This window comes from Caloenas nicobarica, chromosome 6 (assembly GCF_036013445.1).
Source record: "Caloenas nicobarica isolate bCalNic1 chromosome 6, bCalNic1.hap1, whole genome shotgun sequence".
NCBI lineage: Eukaryota > Metazoa > Chordata > Aves > Columbiformes > Columbidae > Caloenas > Caloenas nicobarica.
This window is the reverse complement of record NC_088250.1, coordinates 5,793,512-5,814,576: the sequence shown is the minus strand read 5'-3', so window position 1 is coordinate 5,814,576 and position 21,065 is coordinate 5,793,512. Positions and strand designations below refer to the sequence as shown.

The 21,065-nt window shown below is 38.6% G+C and overlaps 1 protein-coding gene across 12 annotated transcripts in view; it reads left to right on the top strand.

Moving 5' to 3' along the window:
• Nucleotides 1-21,065, top strand: part of PCNT (pericentrin) — an 87,135-nt gene that overhangs the window by 3,720 nt on the left and 62,350 nt on the right. For 8 of the 12 annotated variants that reach the window (XM_065638342.1, XM_065638337.1, XM_065638346.1 and 5 more), the window contains exons 2-15: nucleotides 3,157-3,348; nucleotides 5,033-5,083; nucleotides 6,004-6,183; nucleotides 7,542-7,685; nucleotides 9,253-9,417; nucleotides 10,654-13,077; nucleotides 13,187-13,279; nucleotides 13,500-13,676; nucleotides 14,724-14,979; nucleotides 16,813-16,871; nucleotides 17,036-17,210; nucleotides 18,705-18,841; nucleotides 19,366-19,477; nucleotides 21,024-21,056. In XM_065638342.1, the coding sequence (XP_065494414.1) occupies nucleotides 3,157-3,348; nucleotides 5,033-5,083; nucleotides 6,004-6,183; nucleotides 7,542-7,685; nucleotides 9,253-9,417; nucleotides 10,654-13,077; nucleotides 13,187-13,279; nucleotides 13,500-13,676; nucleotides 14,724-14,979; nucleotides 16,813-16,871; nucleotides 17,036-17,210; nucleotides 18,705-18,841; nucleotides 19,366-19,477; nucleotides 21,024-21,056 (4,198 nt within the window). The remainder of the gene's footprint in view (nucleotides 1-3,156; nucleotides 3,349-5,032; nucleotides 5,084-6,003; nucleotides 6,184-7,541; nucleotides 7,686-9,252; nucleotides 9,418-10,653; nucleotides 13,078-13,186; nucleotides 13,280-13,499; nucleotides 13,677-14,723; nucleotides 14,980-16,812; nucleotides 16,872-17,035; nucleotides 17,211-18,704; nucleotides 18,842-19,365; nucleotides 19,478-21,023; nucleotides 21,057-21,065) is intronic. The other 4 variants (XM_065638347.1, XM_065638344.1, XM_065638340.1 and 1 more) reach the window with 2 other exon arrangements.

Here is a 21,065-nt window from a genome sequence, read left to right as displayed (position 1 = left end):
TTATCCCCCTAAAATATTATTTTTTGTCTTTGGCATCAAATTTTAGTCTGCTAAACAATGACTTGGGACAGGAATAAAATGTGAATATTTGTCTTCCTCTTTAAACCATTACTTGAATTATCATTTTTCATATAAGAATAAAAACTCCTTTATTGAAATGCATTTAAGTCATCACCTAATAATAAGTCCAACTCTTATATTAATTGGAAATTGTAATGATTTGGCAGCTAAATACTGACTGTATCAGAGACTTCAGATTTCCAGTTTTAATAAAGGCAATACTGCTAGCCAAGGTAGTAATTGAGAAACAGAACAAAACCCAAGTATTCGGTGCTGCTTTTTTTTCTTGTTTTGTTTTGGTTTTTTTTCCACCTCACGTTAGCCAGTGTGCATGGTGACCATCTCTGCCATTGCAGACCTCTATGTGCCATACCTCATGTGTGAGAAGTTTATACTGTTTTTGCATTTTACACGGTAGGAGCACAAAAAGGAGCATGTGCTTTTTTCAGGAAGTTTTCCTGCTTCGTCAGTTTAAGGAAGCTTTATAAAATGTTTCAGGGTTTTGTCTAAGAGCACTCGTGCTTGTGTTTACTGTATCTAGGAGGTAGACTAAGGTTTATTTGGACAACGTGTTTCTGTGTGGTGCTGCTGTGGCTTTCTGCTCTGTTCTGTTTGCTATGGGTATTCTTTTGGTACTAATTTCTGAAGCAAATAAAGCAGTAAGTAAAGGAGTAAATTATGTGAGAGGTGGGCTGGGAGGAGCTGAACAGGTCTGTGTGTGCTGTAGTTTTCCTGTCGTCCAGCCCGTGCTGCTGGTATCAGCCAGTTTGCAATGATGTGGTGGAAGGATATCAGCATGGCAGGTAATTGGGGACGGGGGTGACACAGGGACCATGCAACACAAAACCTGACAGGCTTATTCTTGTAGTTCTGGGATCCTGGTGCGGTGCTGGCCGTACCGATTCAGAGGTGCCTTGTGGTGCCTCTTGGAACCGACCGGTCCTGGTGAAATGAAGCTGCAGTATTGTGGCACCTGCAGAAGGGACGGGTGTTCTGCACGGAGAGCTGCTTTGGGTGCCGCGGTGGACGGTGCTGCTGGTGTTCCTGTGGCGTGCGACGTCTTGGCTAAAAGTGAAGCTTTTGTCTTGGCACGTGCTGCTGGAAAGCAAACTGAGAATTGGGCTGTGCACGATGGGATCTCACTGGGACGGGGGAAATCAGTGTTACACGCTTTCTTCATATTCATCCACACTACTGCATGTCTGATGATACTCTTATAATGGCACTTCAAATCATGTAGCTGATCAAAGGCTTTGGAAACCTGGTATTGCCCTAAATAAAGCTTTTCCCCATCCAGTGATTCCATAAATCTGGAGCGTGTTTAACTCCAGACACTTTCATGGACCAACAAGTCCAGTAGTTCCATAAAATTTTGGGGTAGTTGGATATTTTTGCATGACATTATTATGTTTTCATAGGTTTAATATGTATGAATGGGACAAAATAAGTTTTGTTTTCTTTGAGCCATACATGTGAAAATTTGTACTCATTTAGATGTTCAGTCATGGCAAGTCTTGGTATTCTAACGTCAAATACTTGGTCTCCCTCCATGAAATCATTAACTGCTCTCTATGATGGCCACACTCCCTGCCTTTCTCAAGTTTTCTGATTGTTTTACTCCCATTTTCCTTTTTTTTCCCCTGCTTCAGCAGTTCCTGTGCTTTCCATTTTTCTGCAGATTTCCTCCTGTCCCTTTTCCCCATGTTATAAGGTTAATTAGTGCAATAGCTATTTTTGACCTATATTGCCATCTGTAGGTGCTGGAGTTAACACCTGATTTTAGCGAATAATATTTGTGTCTCTCTACAGCTTTATTTACTGGTCTGTTCCTTTTGCTTATTATGAAAGGCAAGTGGACACCTGGGCATCTTTGTTTAATCTGCATTCAGTCTTAATAACTAGAGAAACTACAGAACCTAATCTTAAAAATAAGCTATTTGTACATAAACATCTTAACTGCTGGTAAGAAACTGATGGTCTTTCTGCAAATACACCTTTTAAACAGGCTGCTCAGGGTAGCAGGTGTATAACTGTGTATCTGTTGAATAGCAAAGCTGTCAGGTACAAGTTGCTATGAGGACATGGGTGTAAGGAGAAGGGACTGGACTAAATCAATTTCACAAATTGAATGAAAAGAAACGGACAAGATTTTTCTGCAAGGTGGCTGTTTTCCAGGAGAACCAAGCTGTAAGGCAGTGGATTTTGGTATATATTGAAGGTAGAGCTTGGCTTATGTTTACATCTGTTTTATCTCGTCACAAGGATATATTAACAGTGCACTTGATAACCTGTGGTTGTAACCTTGGTGAAGGCTTTTTCCTTATGAGAAGGATGTCTGGATTTATGCTGTGAGGGAGATGTTACTTGGAAATACTGCCTAGAGTTGAAAATACGATAATCCTTTTTAAGCTGTTTAAGGTGCTAAGGAAACTTGGGTAATAAATTGTCAGTGACATTCTTTACAAGTCCCTGGTGCTTCACAGAGCTGTGATAGTGTGATAAAGTAGAGCATCTGATTCTTCAACAGAAGAAATTAAAATGACCTGGCTTAATTGATTTTCTATTTATGTACTCTAGGCTGCTTTCTGGCTAGGAAGTTTTGCTGTGTTCTTTTAAGGGGGTGGCAGAAAAGGAGCACGAGGATTCACTTCCGTTAATTTTAGTCTTAAAGCTTACACTGGCAAAGATCTGTTTGGATACTTTTCTAGGGGGTTATTGTTTTTGCTGGTCTTGCAGAAAGACTGCTCAATTATTATTTTTTTCCTAATGATTCTAGTATATTAACAACTCATTCCTTTACTAATCCGTCTTGGTGTAATTCTGGATTGTCATTGACACATAAAGTTTCACCGAGTAAAATTTGATTCTCGTATTGTAACGGATCTTTAGCACTGGTGTGAGATTTCTTGCTTAATTGCACAGTTATCCAGTATGTTCTGAATGTGTAGAAAGTAGGAAGATAAAGCAGTTTTTCTGCAGATGTATATATTTTATCGAGATAGGATCTTTGTTACCCATGAGTGTGTTAATCTTGTGGTCCTGCTACCTTTTCCTCACTTACCTCTCCTTCTACCTCTTCCAATCTTTCCTGCACAGTTTGCTTACTACAGACAGCGAAAAACAAAAAGCGACGTCGCGCAGTCGCAGAAAAAGACGGCGAAGAGGAAGAGCTCGTCTGTCCACACGCATGACGTTCCGAAGGAAGAACACGCTCTAGCGGCCCGAGGTCTTGGTAAGGATATGGAAAGTAAGGATGAAGACACCAACCTATTAGAGAAAACAACAGAGGTAAATTTTAGTTGTGTCTTGTGTTTCACTTCACTGTTTGCAGATAACAAGTATTCCAGGTGATTGTTTTATTTAATTGGATATTAGCTGTCCGTCACTGGCAACGAGCTGCTGTTGAGAAGTAAGTAAAGGGATGTATTTTCACCTGTAATAATTAACTATCTTGCAAAGTGATGTAAATAACTGAGAAAAAATACCTCCATTATATGGGCTGGACAGCTGGTATTGTCTACAAAACTGAGGTCTTTCACTGCCTTGAACTTCTCTTTGGGCAAACTTCTGGTTGTGTGGCTGTGACTCCATGAAATGGTAAATCCAGACTGAGAGGCACAGCAATGAGCAAAACTACCAGGGCCTTGTAATGCGCAGTATTCGTTGGGTTTTGTATCACTTTGCTGGCTCACATGTGCTTAATGTTTTCTGAAAAAAACCATAATTTGCTCCAGCATGCTCTTAGTAGCCGTTGTAAAACCAGCATGGATGTCGTGTTCTCTGACAAATTTATTTAAAATGTGTCTCAGCTTGTGCCTGCTGTACTTCGGTATGTTTGTACTGATGATCCTCTAGAGGTAGCCATGTAGTCGTGTCAGGAAACATAAAAACAGCTTCAGATCTAGCCTGAGATTACCAGACATCTGCTAATAGATGCACTGGTCTGCCTGAATTCAGCAGTTACTTTCTTGTTTCAGCTCACAAGCAAGATTTTCATTTTTATATCAGCCGTGGATTACACAGTTATGTGATGCTTTCTCTCTTTCCCTGGCTCGTAATAAAAATAGGCGAAACATAGTTTTGAACAATTTTTTTTAATAGGAACCCAACTTGCTTCAGAAGTGGTTGGCTGATGCTTTCACAAGCCTCAGAAGCCACAAAGTGACCCTCTGGATGCAACAAACTGTGTCTATCTCAGTCTGGGAGTTTGTTTAGAAAGCAGTTCCCCAGTGCATTTCAGCATGTTGTCTGTGCAAAAATTGGGGACAAAAATACCCCAAACCAAAACAACAACAAACCAACCAACCCCCGAAACAACAAAACCAACAAATCACTTATTACTTCTAAATGACTTCTGTCAAAATAGCTGTTTTGCAAAGCAAATGGAATTGCTTTCCAGGTGACATGGAGAGGGTACCAGTACTCACTGGAAACTACTTTGTGCAAATTCAAAATACAGGGAGGGTTATGGGCTGCCTTTTCTAAATAGTGCTACACTCATCTTTGTCTTGTTGTGAATTTAATGAGACACAAATATATTTCAAAATATTTTTTTAGGTACATTAAGTGTAAGTGTTAGAAATAGTACTGCTTTCATAAGTGCTTGAATGATTTTAGCATGTTTGTTAAATGATCTCCAGTCAGTTAGTTTATGAATATTTAGTAGTAGATGAAAGAATGCTCAACTGTATTTGCAAGCCACAGAAGCAGAAGATAAAACATTGAATCCCAATGGTAAGGTTTAGCCCTAAATTTCTGAGTAGCCTTTAATAATTTTTTTTTTTTTTTTGGTGTTCATTTCATTCATTTGACCATGGATGACCAGCTGAGTTTAGCATTAAAGTCAGTCTGTCTTACAACACGAACTTTTCTGGGTCATGTGCTTACGGTGTTTCCCAAATAGTTCTGCTTTTCTTTGTGTATCTTTAAAATGGCCATGATTTAATGTTTTTTTAACGTTTTTACTTACCAGGGGAGTGCTGACTTGTCCAACTGGGATGTACTGAATGATCATGCAGCTCAAGTAAGTGTGAAAGAAGGTATATTTAGTAAAAGATGCTGATATGTATGTGAAAGAAGAGTATGATAATTGATTACTAAAATGTTTCATTATTGAGCATTGTCATCAAATGTGACAAACGTGATGTGATTTCACTATTTTACAGCCTAAACCAGGTACTTAACATGTATGGGTTGCAAAATTGGTTCCTAAGGGAATTGGTTTTAGTGAAATCACAGACCTTGCTCAGAGAAATTTGAATAACGTTTTTAATTGAAAATTAGGTTTATTCTGTAATTGTTTCATACATTAAAACCAGAAAGTATTTAAAATAAAATACAAGATACTGTCTCCTCTGTGAGAATTGTAACAATATTGTTCCTAAGAAACCATAGAATTGGTTGGAGCAGCTTCTGTCTTTGTACTTTTTTTTTTTTCCTGTTAAAGGCCATAGAAACTCAGAGTATGTTGAATATTTATCTGCAATAGCTGCTTACACTTGAATTTAACTTTAAGAACTTTGCATTAGTGTATTTCCTATGGATGGACTGTTCTCCAGTCAGCACAAAGGGATGTGAAAGCTGTTTTAAATTTTGGTAGTATCCACCACCCTCCCCCTAACTTGTAAGTTGGAGTGTGTTTTATATCCCAACATGTGTCAAAATGTCACTTTGCCACAATTTGGTGCTATAGAATCACAAAATTCTTCTCCCTAATTTACTTTTGTGCCTTAAAGTATCATATGAAAATATATTATCTGTGAAAATATTTTATTTGAAGTTTTTAAGAATTAAGGATTCTATGTACAACGTTTCTATTAAATACCAAGTCCCAATGTTGAATTACTTTTGAACTAGAATTTGCCCATATTTAGAGTAACTAAGAACCAGAAATGGTAGATTGTTTTGCTGAATAAATACATTTTTTTTGTTTCTTTTCTGAAGAAAGTTACGATCAATTCTGCTGCAGAATACAGTGAGCTTGATGCTAAGATGTGTCAGGCGAGAATAGCTGAGCTGGAGAACAAACTTGTGGAGAAGCAGGAGGCCGTGGACAGGCTCACTGCACAGATGGACGAGCTGCACGAACAACTTACCCAGCACAGTGACTCCATGCACCTTCAGGTGCGTTTCACAGAATTAGATAATGGGAATAATACTGCTTTATTATTTTGAGGCAAAACTCAAAAGTAGTGTTGTTTTTGCAATTGAAAATTACTTTGCTTTGCTAACATGTGCTGTGAAATGCACTGCTGAGGTGTTCTGCTCACCAGTGTCCAGGACTTCATATTGCTTGAATCAAGTGAGAGTAAAATAGATTTGAAATGCTTCTATTTTTAGAGAGTTTTTTATGAAATACGTAGTTAAATTCTTCTGCTGAGAAATGGTTAGACACTTGCTACTATTTTTATTGATAAATTTGCTTACTATATCGAGGAGTGGGCCTTTATAGAGAGAACCTGCAAGAAACACAAAGGTAAGTATAGTTAATCCTACATTAGAGGTAGGGGCTCAATGTAAAAACATGGAACTTATATATTTTTGAAGTCAGTATTTATAAAAATATATACCAAGGTCAAGCTGAAAACTGATGCAAAAAACCCCACCAAGTAGTTTTCAAACTGTTGAAAAGGGAGTACTTACTGAAATGTCGATGTTTCTGTGGAGATGTCTCCTTTTCAGACATTCACATGGGAGGGCAGACACCACCACCACCCCAATGACTTTTCCTGCAGAGATCACTCCTGCTTCTTGGATATTTGGAAATACTTGTGGCTTTTAGGGTGTTGGGTGGGTTTTTTTGTATGGGCAAATGATTAAGTAGGATAATTTAAACTTGGTTAAACTGATGTGTACCTTTTCCTCTCCCAAAATATTAAAAAACCCTATACTTTAGATTGTCTTTCTCTAGCATTTATATATAAAGGTAAAGTATTGGATGCTTCTGAAGAATAGCAACTTATCCCTTTACATGTTGTTTTTCTGCTTTTAGGACAGGGAAACAAAAATGTTTCCTGTTGGTGAGAAAAAAATTGAAAAGGTTAATGTGATTAACATAAAATAGGATTAATTTATCCCATCTCATTAGCTTTTTCTCACATGCCTGAAAAGAAGAGCTGACAGATAGGAAACGATTTAGGGGGTAATAAATATTCATTATATCCTGTAGAAAACTTGATGCTTTTACATCAATGAGAGCTACAAAATTTGTAAGTAAAAATGTTTATTTCATTAGTGGTATCATAGCATTTGTTTAAAAAGTCACTTTTGATTGTGTTTGTCATCTCTTTGAGATCAGTGTAAGATTTCTCTTTCATCACGACTGTGTTTGAACACAAACGTTTCTGGTCCTTTGGTGCATGTTTGTTAAAACTTAAGTGTAACTATAGACTCTAACAGCTTTGCTTTAAGAAAACTCACTGGGTTCCTAATATGTGAAGAATATTTTAATTTTAAAAGCGCACTTCTTGTGGTTCATGTAGGAAACTACTGTTCAAGAGCAGAACGAAGTGATCAGGAAGCTGACAAGCTGCCTTCAGCAGGCCAAGGAGGATCGGGATGACCTGCAGGAAGAGGCTTCACGTGTGGCTGGTCAGATCCATGACATCCAACTTCAGCTGCACCAGGTGTGCCTCTCCTCCAGGTTTTGTTTCCTTATGAAATATGAATGTAAAAACATATTGAGCTTGTCACGTAGCTCTTCAGTTTGCAGTGCAGCAGCGAAAATTATTTCACAGTGAGGCAGCTTTTAGGGAGAAGTCTGGAAGATGTCCTTATGTTTTCCACTTGTGTAATGTTTGGGAGGTCATTACACTTTTTTATCTGTCAGTTTATCCCTTGTTAGGGAATTTTACCCAGTATTGCCAGTGGTTTGGGAGCTATACACAGCAATCACTGTAATGGTATGGGCTTGTGTGTGATCAGTTTTCCCTGCCTTTGCCAAAGAAAGCGCTGAGTATATGCATGGGCAACTGTAACACCTCTGCTGTTATATAAAAACTTGCTATGTTGAGGTAATGTGACTTGGCTCAAAGGAGGAGATTTAAAATAACCTGAAGATGGTTGATGCAGCCCCTGTGACACACAGGAGCCTGCTTCTGTGCATCAAGTTCGTCATGGATCTAATCCCTGGATAATGAGATATACTACAGCCTTCCATCTACTTTAAAAACATTTTTTAAAAAATACTTCATTTTTTTGGTGATGCTCAGTGCTTTAGTGGGTGTTCTCTCGGAACACCTGCATATTTGTTGTCTCAGCCTTGTAGTATATGCAAAGAGTAATATTTATGTATGCTTACCATTTCAGGTTTGTTAGATATGAATTGCACTAGGAGAGATTACATGTCTTTAAATATATAGATAGGAAGAGGGTTTAAAAAAATTAAAAATAAAAACTGGGACTTCGTGCAGTCCAGTGATTATCTTGAAGGAGTTGCTCATGCCCTGGAAAACAAATCCTCTGCTAAATGAAATTCTAACTTTGGAAAAGAACAAAAAATACTGCTATCTATGTGCAATTCTGACTGCTGTTGACAAAATATGGGAGAATAGTGGAAATTACTCTACAGATGATTGTTGGGATTTACTCCGTAAGTTATTGAAGGACAACTGATAAAGCCTCTAAACGGCACCTCAGGCATATTCTAAACAAGGCTCGTAATATGATGCAAGTTGTTTGTGGAATCATGTCAACTTTGATAACAGATTGAAATACTAATACTGTCTTAAATATTATCTTCTTGGTTTTAGCCAAGTCTTTAAAAAAAAGGTTTCAAAAGTGAATAAAACACATTTTATTTTACCCCCCATAGGGGTAAATGTTTTATTTTCATTTGGAGGGAGATGGAGAGGGAAAAAAGCCTTTAGTACTGAGCTGTAAATCCTTTGCAGAGAGGACTGGTTTTGTTCATTGTCCTCTTACCAGTATGTCCAGTCCATTGGAAGCCTTGCTTTGCTTTAGGGGCTTCATAGAGATGAATTATCTAACATTTATATCTTTACAGTAAGTAATAGTATCTAAAACATGACAAGAATTGTCTGACTTTAGGGAGATTCTTATTCCTTGAGAATGAAAGACTAGGGTATATCTGTAGTAAATGAATACTCTATATTTTATGCATACAGCGAGACGTGTGTCTGAGTTACTCTGATATAAACTTTCTTTTGAGCCTGAGTACCTTTATGTGTTCAGGTTAATGAGATGCTGAGGAGTAAAAACCCTGGGAAAAACGAAATACTAGAAGCTCAGCAGCAGATGTCATTGTTTCAGAACCGTCTCAAAGAGCAAAATGCACATTTGGAGATCCTGCGTCAGAAAGCACATGACCTAGAAGTACAGCTTGAGTCTTCTCAAAAGGTAAAAACTATTTGTAGTGCCTTTATAATTATGAGTTCTAGGTAGTTAGGATTTGTTGCAACTGTGCAAGCCAAGGTACTTTTTTTTTTTGGAGGAAGACCCAGCAATGAACATTTATTTGTGGATGAGGCAACATTGATGCTTCAGGCCTGATACTACACTTCAGTATGGGATTAAAAATCTGTTCTTCTGAAGTTAACGATATCCAGCCAAGGCAAAATAGCTGCTTACAATTTAAGATTTTTTCCTTTTTTGTATGAAATAAGGATTCAGTTCTGGTTCTTCAAGATTTGCTTATTTGTTAAAATTACTCTAGCAGTTTCTGTTGCAGTAGGGTTGGTCTTTAACTCTGTCGCTAAACTGCTGTATAAGAAGTTCCTGTCTTTCTGGTGTTTGTTGAACTGAGGCATGTGGGAGCATCAGTGACAGAGGCTTGCGGTGGGGGGAAGGCTCCTGGATGTTCACAGTTGTGTGAACTCAAAACACCTGGGTGAGAGTAAAAGTTAACTGTATCTGTAGTCATTTCAGTCTTGGATACCAAACAATGTGGAAAGCTTATGTGGGGATGTTTTGACATAATCATTCCAGAAAACAAGCATTATGAATAAAGAAGCTCAGTTCAAGTTAAAAACACACATCAAATTTTTTTTTTTTAATAATATGTATTTCCAATTTGGGGATAACTCTCACCTGCTGTAGTGGTGGCATGGTCATTGAAAAAGTCTTTTTCTTTAGAAACAAGTTTATAGGGATTGCGATTACTAATATATATTAAAGGAACATCTTAAAAGGTCTGATTTCATTCAATCACGTAACCAGTGATGCCATAGGTAGAAGGCTTAAACTTTTAAATGAGTCAAAATTTGATATGGCTGTTTGGTGGTTTCTCTGTACAAATGGATGTGTGATGGAGAGGGGTCTGTAGCTTTTTTTTTTTTTAATCAAAATACCTAAAGTTTGAGAAAGCCACTATTTTCTTTCTTTATGGAGTCAGTGGCATATCATTTGTTATTGCTTGGACAATTTGATATTTGTTACTGTATTTGAAGAGTGGTTCAGTGGTACTTTCACCTCTCAAGGATGTGCTTAAAAATCCTGTTGATTAAGCCAGTGATACAACCTGTACTTAATGGTAAATGATATTTGTGAAGATACATCAAAAGCACGATGCTTAAGGAAATTTAAACCATGTCATATTTTTATGGCGTATTTCATATGTAATATTTTATTTTTAAGAATACCAAAGATAAAGAAAATCTGCTAGCCCAAATGGAAGAGGATATGAAAGATAAAATGCAACAGCTACACAAAAGCATAGGAGAAAAAGAACAACATATTAAAAGTCTTCAAGATCTACTAACATCAGAAAGATTTAGCTTGTCTATGCTACAACATACCCTTTCTCTCCGGGACTCAGAAATAACAGAATTAAAAAACGAAATAGCTTTGTCCAAAAAGAAAGAACAGCAACGTATTGAAGAACTGAAAATCAGTCATGAAAAAGATATTTGCAGACAGCTGGAGAACTTGAAGGCTGAGCTGGAGAGATGCTACAGAAGAGAGGTTGCGGAAGCCAAGCAGGTATATGAAGAAGAAATTGTTTTAAAATATAAGAATGAACTTGAACAGTTAAAAAAAGAACTCTGTTGTCTGAATTCTGAAGAACACATTCAGAATTTGAATGGCATAATAATTAACTTAAATAATAGTCTTCGTGAGTCTGAAATTAATAAAGAAAATTTGAGAAAGAAACTCGAAAACCAACAGGAAGACTTCCAAAGAGAAAAATCTGAAATTGAAACTAAATACAAGGATTTAATTGATGGCCTTAAGTCTCAGCTTTCTGATGCAGAAGAGCAGGTCAAGGAAGCCCAACGATATAAAGAAGAAAAAGAATTCTTGAATGAAGAGATTCAGAAACTGAATTATTTCATCCAGCAATTAAATGAAAAGCGACTTTATGAGGCTGAAAAAAGTATAGATGTAAGGCAGAAGCATGATGAAAACCAGATTTTACCCCAGGTGTCACAGTTGCAGAGAGCAGAGCTTGAGGAGATGTGGAATAAACCGCAGCAGTTGAAGGGAGACGGTGAGGTAGTTTGTGAAGAACTAGAGTTCCAGCATCACTTGGGAGCAGAATCCTCAAGGGATCAGTTAGAAGAAATTAAGAATTCAAAGACTGCAGAGAATAATGCAAGTAATGAAGGTGATAACCTGTCTGAAGGACACTTGTCAGAAGTAGGGCTTTTCAGTGGTGATGAAGGCATATTGGCTAAATATCTCATCTCCACGGACAGACCAGAAGAGTCATTTGTGTCCAGCACTTCTGAAGGTTGTGCCATCGAAGAAGGCAGATGCAGTATGTATGGGTTAGACAGTAGTGTGCTTCTAGAACCCAGCAGAGATTTTGTAACTGCTCCATTAAGCTTTGGCCTCGATGAGGAAACACATCCTGGCAGTTTGGCTCAAGAGACTTTCGAAGAGACCGAGGTGGGAGCAGAGGCCTTTGTTTCGTTTTTGTCAGATAACTCCCTGCAGCAAAACAGAATAAGTGACCACAGTGACATAAAGGATGATGAGACAAGTTCTTTAGTAGAGAGATGTGTGCAGCTGACTGAGCAGCTCCATGAGAAGGAGTCAGCCTTGAAGAAATCTTATCAGGAGACCCAAGAAGCTCTTGGAAAATGGGAAAAAGTAACAGGTGAGCTCTCTCGCATACGTGTGGAACTGGGTGAGGAACGTGAAGCACGGATTCAGTGTGAAAGAGAACTTCTTCAACAAAGAGAAAGGGAGAAAGAACTTGAAAACAAAATAACGTCTCTAGTAAAGCAGCAGGGTGAGGATGGAGCCGTAGAGCCTTCTACACAAGTGTCAGAATCCTCTCCCTGGCAGGAAATGGTAAAAGAGCTGCAGGAAGAAAAAGAAATGTTGATGGTGCAGCTGCGAACTCAGGAGCAATTAGTGAAAGATGTTCAAGAGCAGAAAACGGCTTCTGATTCTGTAACAAGTGAAGTGCAGTCTCTGTTTGGACGTCAGTTAGCTGCTTTGCAAAGTCAACGGGACCAAATGCAAAGCCAGCTTGATGCTCAGAAGGCTAAAAACCAGACGATAGCAGAACTGCTTGGTCAGAAAACCGTATCTGAAGAGACACTTGTAAAGGAACGGGAGCTGCTCAAAGCTGAAATCAATAATAAAGAACAAAATTTAGCGCTCTTATTGAAGGAAAAAACGGCCTTAGGAGAAAGATTATCTCATGTGGAGGAGGAACTAATCAAAGCGGAAAAAGCACTAGCAGAGAACGCTGGCATCATTGAGGATCTTGAGAAAAACATACATGAACTTAATGCTGAAATGAAAAGCCTCAAGGAAATACAGGAGTGCGAAAGACTGGAATACAAGGACAGGTTAAACCTCAGCAACCTAGAAATTCAAAAACTTAATGCTGAAATAAAGGCAAAGAGTACCGAGTACAATGAGAGAAAAAGCCAGCTGACCGAAGAAATTGTCCATTTGAAGAAGGTTCATTTGGAGCTTGAGACTCGCCTGCAAGAGTCCGTCCAGTCTGCACAAGCCGCGCAGGAGGCCCAGTCCGAGATAGTGAAACGTTACAAAGAAGAAATCCATAAAATGGAGACTCAGCACCTTGCCGAGTTAACTAAAGTGAGTTTGACACATAAGAAAGAGGTAGGAAACCCTGATAACAGCAGGAGTCTTGGGATTTCAGAATGCTTAAGGTAGTCATTGCAAATGTTTGTGTGCCTGTTTTCAGATAGAAGAATTAAATGCTGAAGTAAAAGATAAAACAGAAAAACAGCAGAAGTTGGAGGAAGAAAGGAAGGAACAGATTGCTTTAATTAAAAAGGTAAATGCTGTAATTGGGTTCATGTCAGAAAAACAAACTTATTTTGTATTGTTTGTCATTTAAGCAGTATAAACATCTTAGAGATGCAAAAATCTGTTGTTTTTTCCATGGCGTCTTTGATTTGTGTTCAGGAGGAGGGAGAATTCTGGCTCGATAATTTATTAGGGGGGGTAACTAGCCAAATTTTGAAGGAAGCTCTTTATCCGAGTATTCTCTGCAGGTACATGAACGAGAGCACAATCGTGAAATCTCTGAACTAGTTACTAAACATGAAGAGGAAATGGAGAAGCTCTGTGCTGAGCTAAATAAAGAACAGAAGCAGCTGTTGGATGAACTTCGGCAGCAAATGGCAGCTGCACACAAAGCGGAGATTGAGCAAGCTCAGATCCAATCGCAGGTAAAATAAAGAAACACACTAATTACTGTAGTGGTTACCTTGTTGTTGCAAAGATGAGGGTCCTTGATTTTTGTGCATATAATGTGTGCTCTTGTATGTAGTGCTGCAATTGAAGAATTAGGAGTGTTCCTTTTGTGGGTGGTAGTAGAGATTTTTTTTTTTTTTCCTACATTTTTCCAGGATCCTCACTGCAATTACACTGTAACATTGATTCTGAAGAAAACTGGATGATTAAATTGATGGGTTAAAAAACAAATCAAAACCAACCAAACAAACAACCCCAAACAAACCACTTTGTAATTTTTCATGTTTTTAAGTTTAACAATAAAATTTATTAAAAAAATCCTAAACTACTCCCACTTTTAAATTATCCCACTAATGTAATTAGAAATGCTTTTGTGCTAAACTTATGTAAACCTGAGTTTTTCTCTAAATATTTACCGGGTTTTTGAACACTTCAACTAATGCAAAGTGAAAATGGAAAAATACAGCTATTGTTAGGTCTAATTACAAGACACTGATGTCCTGTTTAGTTTAAGACCTGAAAAGTTTGGTGTATTTTAGCTGCCATTTCTAACTGTTGGATATTCCTCACTTCTTTTTTTTTTTTTGAATGAGGCATGGGGAATTTGATTTCCACTTTTCCAATAACACTTGAGAATTTTGCTTTTTAACAAATTATAACCAAGAGCAAATCTGAGGAATTTTTTAATAGACAGCAAGAGTTTGGGGTGAGTTTTTTGTCCTGCTCAGATGGCATTGCGAGGAAGTGGGCGGATTCAAGGTATTTTGTTGGAGATGGAGTTTAGAGGCAGGTAAGGCAAGCCTTTTACTTCACACTGAAAATGTTTTGCAAATCTCATTGTAACAAAAGTCAGTTTATCCTCAGGGTTCTGTCCCTGCCATGACGAAACACTCTCCAAGTACAGAAAGGCAAAACTTTGATGGGTTTAATGATTGAAAGCAATTGAAACTGAACCTGGTCATGAAAGAAGTGAACACCTTGCATTAAAGGGAGGGAAAAACCTTTTTTCTTTTCCATTACAGGCACTGCACAGCCTTGAATTGGAAGCTTTACGCCTAAGCTTAAATAATATGCACACCTCGCAGCTTGAGCTTACGCAGTCTAACCTGAGAAAAGAAAAGGAAATTGCCCTTGTGGAACTACGGGAGATGCTTAATGATAAGCGTGCTCAAGAGGTAGCAATTCTGCAAAGCCGCCACCAGCTGGAGTGGGAGAAGATTAAAGAACAGTATCTGAAGGAAAAAGAAGACCTTGAGTCCAAGTATCAGCAAGAACTAGGTATTAAAATTTGGGAATAATGGACCAGAAATTGAAACCCCATCAGTATTTTTCTTCCTCCACAGGTTCCTGTCTTGTAGAGCTGGCCTTTGGAGTGACGGCTGGCGTTGGACAGGGACAGCAGCTAGACTGGCATGTGCAAGACTGCATGTCTTAAATGCAAAAATTAAGTTGTCTGGACCTAAGTTTAATTTCTCTTCAACTGTGTAGGTGTTTTGCTGCTACTTGTGTAGCTATTTTGCATGATACTAAAGCAGTTACTTTCAGGAGGCATTAGACAGAGCTCTTATAAAGAATTTCGTCAGTGCAAAGAGCAGAGCTCTTACCCCTCATGTTTCTTAAGTGGTTTTGTTGCCCTGAGTCAGCACAGACCGCTGTTTTGTTTGGGACAAGATACAGAAATGCCTCCTGGCTCGACCACTCGGTGGTTTCAAAAGGAGAATGAAGGATTTGGAAAGGAACTGAAAGGCTCAGTGAGAACCTGCAACTGGGTGTCCTTTGAGGTGTGTTTGACATAAGATTGTGTTTTGACATCAGCAAGTGGAAAGCTGCACTCGATAGCACTGAAGGCCTGCTGCTGGTGTTCTTGGCATTCTTTGGGATATTTGCCTCTTCCCAGATCAGGAGACCACTTCTGACCTGTATGGCAGAGCTTGAGGAATTTCTGGAGAAAGGTGAGGCCTGCAGCAGTTCACTGGAGAAGTTTAGGAACTGTTCCTTTAGTTGTCCTTCCTTGAGAGGAAGGAAGTGTTTTAGGGCTGTGTCTTTTTGACTCAAGAGTGGGAAACAACTCGTTACCACCAGTCATACAGTGAACTGAAGGCACAGTGGGATTTGGGAGCAGGAGGAGGTCTGGATGCAGTTCTTAAGATCAATGCTGTTTACGTACGTTTTGGCAATGTAACTTAATACGAATGTAACCACTTACGAGCACTTGAATGTAGGGGCCGAGAAGGAAAATCTGGAATCGGATGATAGACCTGGTGGGCAGTCGTGGACACTGTTATCTGGGGTCTAGAGGAAAGACATTTCTCTTCAGGGAGGCAATGACAGGGCATGACCCAAGTCACTTGAGTGCTGGGGCACCGTCTTGCAACTTAGATGATGTTTCATCCTCTACTGGACCGTCATAGTCTCTGAGTTCTCATTTCCCACTGAAAGACTCAAAATAAGGTTGTAAGTGAAGGCAACGGTGCTTTGGAGCTGTGAGAAGGGGACTGACAGGCTCTTGCAGATCAAGAAAGGTGCTGAACAAGAAGTTGGAATGAATCTGGGAAGGAAGAAGCCGTTGATGTCAGTGGTAATTGAGCAGATAACAGCATCTGTCTTGCACTCTGTTTCCTGGGTGGTTTTGGAAGAAATTTGAAGAAAGTTTCCTACTTGCTGCTGCTGCCGCCTGCTACTCTTTTGCTGTGTCTCTGGAGATGATTCTATCACTTAATAGTGATGTGCAGTAAAATGCTAGCATCTAAGATGACGTTGCTAGGCATTTGCATTTATATATTTAGGAATAAAAGGCGGGGGGGGGGGCTTGGTGTTTTGCTTTGGGTAGATTTAAGTAGACTTTCCTTTGCTAATTAAGCTGACCTTAACCTTCAGAGTTGTCTTTGCAGTTGTAAGTATTAGATGCTTATTTTCTAAAATGAAAGTGAATTACTGGGATATAGCATAACAGCAGGTTTGGACAGAACACAGTACCTTACACTGCTGCATGCCTACCTATTCTAGCCCAGAGTTTCATACTCAAAATGGTAATCTCATCCGTATTTCTAGTTATCATTTAATAATAACATTTTATGTAAATTTATTCATAAATGGTATTTTATTTCACAGTTGATCAGAGAAAGAAAACAGAATTGGAAATGGAAGAGACACATATCCAGGCAATAGAGGTACAAGTTCTGTTCTTCATACAAGAAAAAGTAGAACTCCTTTCAGTAAACTAGAGCTGGTAGAAGTCCTGTGTCTAGTACACATTTATTGTGTACTAGAAGAAAAAAAAAGTACTGTTTTACTAAATGCATTTGCTTTAATAATGCGTGTCTTGCTCTCTTAGGCTCTCAAAAGAGACTGGGAATTGGAGTCTGAAATGTGTTTAAAAAGCACTTGTGAAGAGCTGTCTGAAAAACATCAGACTGAAATGATGGAACTGCAGAAAACTTTGGAAATGGAATTAGAAAAAGTCAAAACAGAGCTGGGACTTCTTTCTCTAGAGAATGAACAGTCTAAAAGTAAGTTCCATGGTCTGGAAGTTTGTTTTTATTGAACAACAGCAAAGCTAACTGTTTTTAGAACCTGTATAAAAAGCAAACACGAGATATATCCATGTACTCCTACTTAAAAACTGGGTTGATGGCATGAGACTGTCTGGAAAACAGGATGTAAATGAAAAATTGGTTAAAGCCTCATTAGCTGTGTTGCATTTTGACTTCCACAGACTATGAGGTGGACTATGTTTTCCTTCGAACGTATTAAAGGGAGGTGCTGTTTTGCTGCCAGCTGAAAACTGGATTGGGCAACCACTGAATTAAGTTCCGATTAATATCAATAGAAATGTCTTCTAACAAAAAAATTGGGTTAGAGTTGTGAATAGTTAAGGCTTGATGGAACAGTAACTTTTTGAAATGCTGTTCTGGAAGTGATGTTTTTGAGACGACTGTAATTGGAGTTTTCATTAACTTGAAAGATGAAATCTGGATGAGTACCTTGCCAGGTACTTCTGTTTGTCTTTTGCTGAGGTGCAGGTAGAGGACAGGACTGTGAAAAGTTTGTGTAGGTCTCACAGTCTGACACATCTGTTGATATAGTGGTTGAGGAGCACAACAGAGTCAGTGATGGCATGAAAAGGAGCCATGAGGTGTGGAGTGCCATGAAGTGAAAAGAGACAGGGTTGTCTGGCCTCTGAGGCACTATGCAGGTGAGAAACATGGAAGATAATACTCTCCTCAAATAAGTGGAAATGCAGTGTTAAGGGTACCGGGTGATGCTGGCTGACAGGCAGCAAGACCAGGATTGAGAAGTGAAGAGTGGCCTTTGTGACCTGCCAAGGGCCGGTGGCTTTCACAGCGTTTGGCTGCTCCGAGGACAGGTTCGTAGGAACGGCTTGTTCTCCCCAGCCTGCACTGACTCTACTAGGGTTCCCTGAACCTATATCAATGAAGTCTGTTCCACGAGGATAACGTGCACCTCTTGCAGCTTCCTGTGACTGAAGTGCGGTCGCTCGATTGCAGATTCTTTCTGGGAAGGTCAAGATTTGTTGCCCAAAGAGGTAGGAGCAACTTTAGAGGGTTCAGAGAGCGCTCAGCACCAAGACAGAGTGTACTTGGCTTTCCTCGTCTGTCCTGTTCATCTCTTCAACTGCCTGATGCTGAGTGTGGTCGTAGGAGGAATTCTGTGTTTGTAGACCATGAAGAAATGCTTGATTCCCTGTTCCAAGCATGTGTGCTTCCGTTTGGGGTGCTTGTTCCTGTATGCAGAGAGCAGATGTTCATTCCTCCGGGACTGCTGTTGGTTATTTCCTGGCTGACAGCGTGGGATGATGCAGAGAACTAGGAAGCACTGTGTGGAAATGTCTGACTTTCAAATACTTGGCTATTCAAGTATTTTTGTTTTTCTCTGTAAGCTAGCATCCTAGAGATAGGCATTTCTATTTTAGTTGCACAACAGTTGTGTAGGTTCTTCAGTAACCAGCATGGTGGTATAACAGAACTCATTTTTAATTTTAGTAAAATGTATAGAGTTGGAGAAGCAACACCAATTAGCCATTATGAAATTACAAGAACAGCTGCAGACTGAACATAATAAACTCCTGGAAGATATGAGGGTGAAAAGCCGAGAAAAAGAACAGAATCTTCAGAAGGAGGTAAATAAGATTTCTTTAGTAATTTCAAGTGGCTGATTGCTCTCTGTATAACAAAAACTAGACCATATATGTATCATTTGCGTGACGTGTTTGGATTTAGGGATTTTATTGAAAAACAGAAATGCATCTCATGAAACACATAAATACTCTGGGATCTCCTGTAGCGGTTAAAAATCTTTTGAATGTGATTGCCTTTGTGCCCTTTGGTGCCATTTCTTCCTTTGTATTTATATGCTTAATTTTCTGGTTCTTGCATTTTGTTTTTATCTAGTTAATACTTTATTTTTGCCAGTGATGACAAATATGGCACAAGGAGCCAATTCTCCTCTCTCAGGAGTGGGTCTAACAGTTAAACACTGCTCAGTATCTCTGGTAGCCTGGGTCAGGACCTGGGAGTCTGGTTGTTACCAAGTGTTTACGCCTATTTCTCACAGAACTGTCCATGTATAAAATAAGCAATTAGAACAAAATTGTTTTAAAAAGGTTGTGTTCTTTTTGTTTTGTTTTAAACATGTCTTCTATAGCTGGAGAAGCTTCAAGTCACACACGAAGAACTCAAGGCTCAGTCACAAGAAGAAATCAGGCAGCTTTGGTCTCAGCTCGATAGTACCCGAGCGAATCGACAGGAGCTAAGTGGTATGTTTAAAACTGATGCATTTTGTTTTTTGCCTCCTCTTCGTATAGAGGTACAAATCATTGGCACGAAATACCTTTAATCGTGTACCAGAAACACACAGGTATGTCACAGAAGTGTGTCGGATGGCTAGTTGGTTCTGCAGCGTCAAAAAGCATGGTATGGCTGTGGGGAAAAGCTCATTGCTATTGTTTTCCTTTCCCTTCCCACTCTGTTCCTGCACCCTATAAAAATCTTTAGTGAAAACCACACATTTTTCATTGCAATGTCAGATTAAGTATAACATACTTAAAAAAAATGGAGAACATGCTGGTCAATGCAATGACATGCTCCTGTTTTTCTCCAGTATGGAAGTGGGTATGAATTCACTTGAGAAAACTGTTAATTGAAGGTAGATAGTAAAGATCACCACTTAGTTTATGACTTTGACTGGTTTATTGTGGCTATGCTGCATTTTCTTTTAATTGGATATAATTAAGAGATCAGTCTGCTTAAAAAAACCAAAAAAAGCCGGAAATATTTTAAAACTGCGTGATTAGGTTATATCTTGAGGTAGAAATTACTTCTTTTCCCTTTCAGTTTTGAAGTGAATTAAATATAATGCTTTTTCATTGACACTCAAAATGGAGAGTCACCATCTTCTGAAAGACTTTTAAATATAGAAAAGCCCTGGTTTAAAGGTATCTCTATATCAGGTGATACTTCTGAAATCAGAATGAATGACAATGTTGTTTTCCTATAAGGCTAAAAATAACCTCCTTTTTCCGTAACTATGCTTCCGTTTAAAAAACTAGCAAATCCCCTAAACTTAAAACCTGGTGGGTTTTTTGTTTATTTGTTTGATTTTGATGGGGTTTTTTAATTAGTCTTATGTGTATCTGCATTAAACTTATGAAAAAGTTTTAATGCTTGAGAGAAAATGATGACTGACTGAAATCTGGCTTCATGTGCTTTGTACATTTAAGATACCTGTTTCAAGATTTAGGTGTGTTAAACAAAACAGTCAACTTCACAGGGTAGTGATTGGGAATGACGCACATTTTTTCGCTTGAAATGAAGTGGAACATGTCTCAGATGTGTGTGTGCAAACAGATGTATAATACATGAAAGAAGGAATTTTTGAAAAATAAAAAAGCTACAGTCCGTGATGTTCAGTGTTCAGACTGTATTGGGAGTGTAACATTAGGTGGCATTCTTTACCTCTGCTGGCGTAGCTGAAGGATATTACATGTGCCTTTTGTTTTAATTGCAATTTCAGATTTTCTGAATAACTCTAAAAGCTTTTGAAGTATAATAGGGCTTTGTGAGAATGTTTTTTTGTTGTTTTTTTGGTCATAAATTGAGTAAGCTTTCTATCTAGTCAGACTTCACTGTGACTTTTTCCGATCTGTTTTGATATTATAGAAGATAGCACTTAGTAGTATTTTCTGGATTTCTTATATTTCCTCTCTGTATCTTTATTCTTTATTAACCTTTCAAATGTCTTTCTGTGTTTCTAATCACTCATGTTCCCATTTTTTGGACCCTTTCTTCTTCATCTTGCTTGAGATGGTGACACCGAAACACAAGCCCACAGTCCAGGTGAGGATC